An 8,619-nucleotide genomic window follows, 5' to 3' on the forward strand; every position below is an offset into this window, starting at 1 on the left:
TCCGGAAGGTGTTCGAGGACGTGGCAGTGTATTTCACACGGGAGGAGTGGGATCTGCTGGAAGAGGAAGACAAGGGGCTTTACCAGGACCAGATGCTGAGGAACTACCAAGCCCTCCTTTTCCTGGGTAAAGCTCTGGTTCTTGCCTCTCCCTGCAGCCATGTGAGCTCTGAAGTGTTGTCTTCTCCCTGGTTTTCAAGTGTCTTCTGCTCATGACCTCCTGATATCAAGCCTGAACCTACTCAATCAATTTGTTGCTGTTGTTCCTTGTTATCCCAGGTGGGGCTCGGGGACCAGAGCTGCACCTATTTTCCGCTGGTCCCCACTGGTGAGTTCATAGAGGGCCACCAGATCTCCTCTCAGTCTTCTCCTGTGCAGGCTGAATAGATTCAGGCCGTTTAGTCTGTCCTAGTAGTGCCTGCCCTGCTACCCCTTCACCATGTGAGTGGCCCTTCTCTGGACCCTCTCAAAGTTAGCCACATCCCTCTTTGAAGTGCGGCGCCCAGAACTGGACGCAGTACTCCAACTGTGGCCTGACCAGCGCCGCATGGAGGGGAGGATCACCTCCCTGGACCTGTCTGAGATGCATCTGTGCATGCACAACAAGGTCCGGTTAGCCTTACTGACTGTCACCCCATGTTCATCTTGGAGTGTATGTTGACTCCCAAGATCCCTTTCAGCTGCTGTGTTGAGAAGGGTGTTCCTCCGCCTTGACGTCGAAGTGTCCTCCTGTACCTCTGCATCCCCATCCACCGACGAACCTCGGTTGAAAGCTGGCCGTAGAACTTCAGCCAACCTGGAAGAGAAACGCACGCTTACCTTTCAGGGAGAGATTTAGCCTGATCCACCCTAGCATGTTTGCTGCGCAGAAGGGCAGGCCATGGTGGAGGAATGCAAAGCCGCCCGGTAACACCAGCTCCAAGTCACCAGTTGACCTCTGCATCCCCATCCACCGACAAACCTAGGTTTAAAGCTTGCTGTACAAGATCAGTCAACCTGGAAGAGAAATGCATGCTTACTTTTCAGGGAAAGATTTAGCCTGCTCTGCCCTAGTATGTCTCCTGTGTGGAAGTGCGAGCCGTGGTCGAGGAATCCAAACCTGCCAGGTAACACCAGGTCCGAAGCTGCCGGTTGACCTCTCTGATGCAGGCCTCGTGGCAGCTTCTGTGTCTGCTCACCAGAAGAACAGATGAGAAAACCACCTGTGCTCCTGTCTCCGTAAGCGTCATACGTGCCCATATGGATGGGGGTCAAGGGGTAGTGATCAGAGGGCTGGATGAGGTCTGGGATCACGGCCGTGACGTCCTGAATCCAGGCAAGCAGCAAATCGCACGTGCCATGGGATCCGGGCGACAGGTGGGTCCCTCCGTTCCGCTCAGGAGGGAGTTGCCCAGACGAGGACCCGGCGTCTCTTCTTGTGGGTGTTCCAGCATCACTCAGTCTGCGCCGTGCGTGGAGCCACATCGGCTGCTCTGGAGTCATCCTCCCCTGCCTCCTCCTCCCATGCTGCCAGGGCCTCGTACCTGTTCGCCAGGTGTACTGCGGGGGTCAACACTGCGGGAGCACAACTAGCCCTGGCCCTGGTGGTAACGGTCCGTGATACCATTGGGGCGTTGGGTCCCTCCCGGGATGCCTCTCCACTAGGTACTTGACCCTGCAGAGAATGGAAATACTCATCAATTTTGTCCTCGGCAGCTCTGATTCCCCTCAGCCCGTTGCCCTCCTCCTGGAGCTCCCTCACCTGCCCCTCCAGGGCCCGAAGGTGGGCACACATGGGACAGGTGAGGGTCACCGTGCACTCCCCGCACAGCCCACAGAGGCCCTGCCAGACAGCCTGCCACGTCCTTACCACTATTGTAGAGTGACGTGTCTTCCTCTTTCCCCTGTTGAAGAATCGGACCTGGCTTCTGCTTGTCCACCTTGTGTCAATGCCGGCGCAAACACAGGCGCGTCCTTGCAGGGGGCTTGCACTCCTGCCTGCAAACTGCCTGGAAACGGCTCCTGTTGGCAGTCCCTGCTCACTGACTCCCTGCTCACGGGCCATTGCAGGGCTGGGGGGCTATGGTTTTTTTTTTTATGAGAGAATTTGCAATTTTTAAAGAGAAAACCAGGATCCTGCATGTCATGTGTCAGCTGAGTAACGTACCCCTGTCTGTCCTGGCTAAGCGTGCAAAGCGCTGTAGTGCAGAGTGAGTGCAGACAGGGCTGTGGGGGCAGCGGGGCAGGAGACACTGATGCTGTAACGCCTGTTCCTTCAGCTCCAGGAGGTGTTTCTTAGGCAGTTATTCTCATTTCCTCCCTCTCTTGCCTAGTGTGTCCTGTCCAAACTCATTTCCATTCATTTGCCTGGATTTGCACTGGTGTTTGCTTCCTGTGACCATACATCCACTACCTGGATGAAAAGGACCATCCTCTTCCCCCTGCTATGCCTTCCCTTTCATCCTAAACATCCATCTTCCCTTGTCCTTCAAGTCCTTAGTCTAATCCTTGAGTTCATTGGCTCCATTCCCCATATTTCAGTTGCTCATTCTGCATCCAGTACCAATGGTTAAACTCTCTCTAACCACTGCCCAAACAGGATATCAAGGCCCTGCCCCTGAACTGATCTGCCGCATCCAGCGAGGACAGGTGGAGCTCTGGGTCTGTTGTGATGAGGACCGTGGGGCAATCTCGAGGTTGGAGGACATGCTGCCAGGTGAGTTGTGGCTGTCCCCTCCACCCAACTCCCCTCTCGCAAATGCTCCATGCCCAGGGTGAAAGGGAGCCTGGAAACTGCAGACCTGCCCTGTGCTGCCATTTCAGGGTGTTGACCTCATATAGCTTATGCTGTCGTGTGTGCAGACGGGTGTTGTTCCACCCCCTGAAATTCAAACTATGGAAACTCTCGGTAGTCTTTTTGCCAAAGACCCCCAAGGATAGACATGGCCTCTTGTCTGATTTAATATCAAGTAAACTTTAATAGTAATTTTTACAAGTTCCTCCCTGCAATACAACCTGACACGTGGCTCCTTTAGACATTACAGCAGCGGTGTTTGGTGGTGCCGGCCTCGTGTCCTCCGCTGGGTGTGGGAGATGTTTGTTTCTGGCTTTCCTGCTGTTCACGTAGAAATGCACGACCGCGCCCCAACTCCCCAGAGTAAGAGCATGCACACAACACCCTCTTCCTTTGTCCAGTATTTCAGTAACTTGTCTAAATTGTCTAATCCTCAAGTTCCTTACCAGCTGAACAGTTTTTCACCAGTCATAGTTATGGGTTAGTTTTCTAAACTCTTCCAGTACTGAAATGATGGTTTTCTTTGATATTTAAGATGGCAGAGAAACATCTCATGGTCAGAGCTTTTTCTGACCAGATGTGTTCTCAGGAATTCTGCCCCTTTTATACAGTCGGCAACACTTTCCTTGTTCTTTCAAGTGTATTGCTTGTGCCATTGTAGATAATCGTCAAAAGGAAACCAACAAAAGGATGAGAATACAAACAAACGGTCCATCCGCCCTTCTCGGTCTTTGGCGTGACTGATATGTTTGAGGCCCAGGAGGCCATGCTCCAGGGATGTACCATTTTCTGTAGCCACTTTGCAGATATTCCAGAACCCATCCAGAACTTGTACTTACATTTCCTTGTCTAGCACAGTTAACACCACAGCCACTTACAGCAATAACGGTATACAAACACAGCCGAGCAAGCAAGACAATGACTATGGAGAACGCAGTGAAGCTGGAATGTTCTTTGTACCAAGTGAACTTCGTGATGATTCACTGCTGGTCCGCATCCTGGAAAACACAGACAGAAAAGGGAAGGGCTTAACCCCCTTTAAGTTTGTTCCTGTCATTGGATCATTTTTGACACTGTGGCTTGGCCCTGCCCCTGGCCCTGGCCCTGCTGGAGCTCCTTCAGAGATTCCTCTCTTTGCAGCTTGAGAGGCTGCTTTTTTAGCAATATTTTCTACTTCAAGTGACAGCTGCTGCAAGGTGTACCCTGCCACACACTTTCCTTCCTTGGCTTTCATCAGGGGTTTTCTGTTGGGGTAGGCTCCCCCTATCCTTTCCCAGCCAAGAGTAACCCACAAGGCAGTGGGAGCCAAGGTTTTCAGGCACTCTGCACTCGCCTTTCTCAGGGGTGACAACGTGGCATTTCGTAGAGACTGCCGTGCCGCAAGTAGCTCCACCATACTAACTAGTCCTAGGAGGGTGTAGTTATGAGGACTTCGTCAGGACTAATCTTTCGGTTCTTCTGCCCTGGTTATCTTCACCCTCATGGGCACAGCCTCTCACTTCTGGGCTTTTTCACCCCCAGCCATTCTGGTTGGACAAGAGAGAGGCTGGGGCTGTCCCTGGTGTCTCCTGGTCTGGTTGACCTGTAGCACGGGACGTGTGTAATCCTGGGCTCAGGCTGCATGAAGTGGGTTGGTGGGGTGGGTGGGATTCAGAAGATTTCATGTTGTGGGGGGAAGTGAACCCCCCACTGTTTGCACCAGAATCTCCCCTTGTGATGTTTCCTCTCTGGGGCCCTGAGTGTCACGAAGCCTGAGGCTCAGCCCAGAGTCTGTGTGCGGGTTCGTGCCAAGGCCTTTGTCCCAGTGCAGCTGTCTGTGATGTGGAGGCTGCCTGGGATTCATTAGCAGAGGAAAGCTCCATGGGCTCATTCCCTGCACCAGACATTGCCCCAGAAACAGGTAGGAAGCAGATCACTGCTCTCAATCCTCCACTGCCAGAACATTTCTTGGAGGGATAATGCATGAACCGTGATGGGTTTTGCTACCAAGCAGTGTAAGGCAGTGCTCAGCACACACTCCTGACTGGTGACAAGTCCTGGACATGCACCCCGAGGCTGTTCAGCCTTGTACCCAGATGCTGCTTTCAGGACTGCCAGAGATCAAGGGCAAGCATTGCAGATGGGTCTCACCAAAGCCCTGGGGCTTCTGGCGTGTGTCAGCCCAGTCAGGTGTAGGGCTCAGCACCATCTGCCCCTGGACCCACCAGTGCTGTGGGATACAGCAGCCCTTTGAGAGCCTCATTTTTCCTTTGATCAGATCCCTCTGGTCTCATCCTCAGCCTGTTAAAACATGAAGCCATTCAGGTACAGTGCAAACGCACATGTCCCACGTGTTTGTTGGAGCAGGGCCTGAGGTGATGGGGCTGAGAGCTGGGCCAGAAACCTTGAGAGTCTGCCTCTTAACCCCACCGAGTAGAGAAGATGAGACTGGCACAGGGACCTGGCACTGCCTTACCCCCAGCACTTGGGATTTTGGCAGAAACACCTAGTTTTCTTGAGGAAACACAAGTGCCAAGGTCCAGTCCTGCTCTGAGGCCCATCCCAGCAGAAGGAGTAGCAGTGCTTGCCCCTTGGCAGCAGGGCAGGGACTAATCTGGTGTTTCTTCCTCCCATGCAGGACATGCCTGGTTGCTGAGCAGAACTGAGGAGCCAGCTGCTGAGGAAGGGCCTGGAAAGCTGGAGCCAGCATGGACTTCCCTGGGGAGTATGGGTGAGGTGGATTCCCTGCCCCCAGCAACAGACCAATGGCACAAGGGTCAGGGGATGCTCCAAAAGCAGGAGAATGTAGCAGTGAACAAGGTCCTGTCTCTATTTGGGCATTGGAGTGAAGAACGGAAACAAGCCCGAAACAGCCCAAGGTCCAGGGATGAATTTGTGGTGCTGAGACACCAGAAGAGGCAGAAAGGAAAGGCCCATTGGAGAGAGACACTGCATGCAAGGCAAGGCAGTATGGGGGGCCTCAGAGGGAAGCAGGAGCCCACCACCAAGCGCAGGGGGAGAGCCCACTCCTGCCCTGAGTGCAGGAAAAGTTTTAGCTGCCCCTCAGTCTTGGCTCTGCACAAATTAAAGCATGCTGGGGAGAAGCCCCATTTTAGCACCAAGTGTGGGAAGAGCTTGACCAGCCTCTCTGTGCAGAGGAGGCAGCAGCCACACGGCTGCACAAGGTGTGGGAAGAGCTTCAGGCAGCCCTCCAGTCTAGCCAGGCACAGGTGCTTGCACACAAGGGAGAAGCGTCATCCTTGCTCTGTGTGTGGGAAGAGTTTCACCTGGTCCTCTGACCTGGTCCGTCATCAGCTGATCCACACAGGGGAGAAGCCACATCAGTGCTCTGTGTGTGGGAAGAGCTTCGCCCAATCTTGGAACCTGACCAAGCACCAGCGCATCCACACAGGGGAGAAGCCATATCAGTGCTCTGTGTGTCAGAAGAGCTTCACCTACATCTCCAGCCTGAAACAGCACCAGCATATCCACACAGGGGAGAAGCCATTTCAGTGCTCTGTGTGTGGGAAGAGCTTCACCCAGTCCTCCCACCTAGCTGAGCACCAGCGCCTCCACACAGGGGAGAAGCCACATCGCTGTTCTGAGTGTGGGAAGAGCTTCACCCGACCCTCCCACCTGACCCATCACCAGCTCATCCACACAGGGGAGAAGCCACATCAGTGCTCTGTGTGTGGGAAGAGCTTCACCAACCGCTCCTGTCTGACTCGGCACCAGCTCATCCACACAGGGGAGAAGCCATATCACTGCTCTGTCTGTGGGAAGAGATTCACCCAGCGCTCCCACCTAGCTGAGCACCAGCGCATCCACACAGGGGAGAAGCCACATCAGTGCTCTGTCTGTCAGAAGAGCTTCACCTACATCTCCAGCCTGACACTGCACCAGCGCATCCACACAGGGGAGAAGCCACATCAGTGCTCTGTGTGTCAGAAGAGCTTCACCTACATCTCCAGCCTGAAACAGCACCAGCATATCCACACAGGGGAGAAGCCATTTCAGTGCTCTGTGTGTGGGAAGAGCTTCACCCAGTCCTCCCACCTAGCTGAGCACCACCGCCTCCACACAGGGGAGAAGACACATCGCTGTTCTGAGTGTGGGAAGAGCTTCACCCGACCCTCCCACCTGACCCATCACCAGCTCATCCACACAGGGGAGAAGCCACATCAGTGCTCTGTGTGTGGGAAGAGTTTCACCAACCGCTCCGGTCTGACCCGGCACCAGCTCATCCACACAGGGGAGAAGCCACATCAGTGCTCTGCATGTGGGAAGAGCTTCACCACCCGCTCCTGTCTGACTCGGCACCAGCTCATCCACACAGGGGAGAAGCCATATCACTGCTCTGTCTGTGGGAAGAGATTCACCCAATGCTCCCACGTAGCTGAGCACCAGCGCATCCACACAGGGGAGAAGCCACATCGCTGTTCTGAGTGTGGGAAGAGCTTCACCCGACCCTCCCACCTGACCCATCACCAGCTCATCCACACAGGGGAGAAGCCACATCAGTGCTCTGTGTGTGGGAAGAGCTTCACCCATTCCTCCCACCTGCCCCGGCACCAGCGCATCCACACAGGAGAGAAGCCACATCACTGTTCTGAGTGTGGGAAGAGGTTCAGCCGATCCTCCCACCTGACCCGGCATCAGCTGATCCACACAGGGAAGTAGCCACATTAGTGCTCTGCATGTGGGAAGTGCTCCACACTGTCCTTCAGGTGGGCCTAGCCCCAGCATGTCTACACAGCGGACAAGCCACATGAGTGCTCTGTGTGTGGGAAGAGCTTCCCCCACTCTTTCCATATGGTGCAGCAGCAGCTTATCCACAAAAGGGAGAAGCCAGATCAGTGCTATGAGTGTGGGAAGAGCTTCACCCCCTCTTCCAAGCTGGCCCAGCAGCAGTGCATCCACAAAGGGGGAGAAGCCACATCATTGCTCTTAGTGGAGGCAGAGCTTCACCTACTCCGGCACCCTGTGCTGAACACCAGTGCATCTACACAGGGGAGAAGCTACATCGGTGCTCTGAGTGTTGGAAAAGCTTCCCCCATCTCTCCCACCTGTCCCAGTATCAGCACATCCACACCCAGAAGCATCTCTATTTCTGCCAGCCGTGCAGGAAGCCCTGGGAGATGTCTTCCTGCTCAGCACCCACCAGTGCTGCATTCGGACAAGCACCCTCATGCTGGTGACCTGAACAAAGAGTTCCCCCAGGCTTTGTCCCTTGTAGGGCACAGTGGGAGTCCAGAACCCAGACACTCACCCCCAAGTTTTGATTGTGGGGAAGGGGTAAGAAGAAACACCTCAGGCAGAGATCAGCCCCAACGAAGGGGAGATGAGATTTGTTTTTTGTAAAAATATATTTCTCTCTCTATATATGGTTATATGTATCTAAACCGATCCTGTTACAGAAAAAAAAAAACCCTGCACCCTTGCACCCACACTCCCGTGCACCTGCGCACCCGTACAAAGGCCCGCTGGCCACCCGTACCCATTACAATGTCTGAAGCCACGTGCAAAATGCACACAATGCACCCAGTCCTTTCTGGTCTCTCTAACCAGCCCTCCCTTCACACCTACTCATGCCCTGTTTATGGGGTCAGGTACTCTGCTCAACTGGTCTCTTCTTCATTGCCACTCCAGCTTCCACTGGAAGACCTGCTGCTGCTGCTGTTGTCACTGTGGCTGTCCTCCATACCACTCTGGTCCTCTTCTCCGCTGTCGTCGCTCTCTTCTTTTGTTGGTGGGGGTTGTATGGTCCTGAGCCACGTTTCCCTGTGCCAGATAGCACATTTAGAGGCAGGGAGCCCAGCTCCAGGGACTCTGACCAGGCCTTCCCGTGCCAGCATCCCTGGCTCTCTG

The 8,619-nt window shown here is 54.3% G+C and overlaps 1 protein-coding gene across 1 annotated transcript; it reads left to right on the plus strand.

Annotated features, from left to right (window-relative positions):
• On the plus strand, window positions 1-8,133 carry LOC132249293 (zinc finger protein 883-like). Its single transcript, XM_059723954.1, has 3 exons — window positions 1-126; window positions 2,578-2,694; window positions 5,390-8,133. Exons 1-3 carry the CDS (start codon window positions 93-95, stop codon window positions 7,429-7,431), a joined length of 2,193 nt encoding a protein of 730 aa, XP_059579937.1. The 5' UTR covers window positions 1-92; the 3' UTR covers window positions 7,432-8,133.
• The last annotated feature ends 486 nt before the right edge of the window (window positions 8,134-8,619 follow it).

This window comes from Alligator mississippiensis, chromosome 1, assembly GCF_030867095.1.
Source record: "Alligator mississippiensis isolate rAllMis1 chromosome 1, rAllMis1, whole genome shotgun sequence".
NCBI lineage: Eukaryota > Metazoa > Chordata > Crocodylia > Alligatoridae > Alligator > Alligator mississippiensis.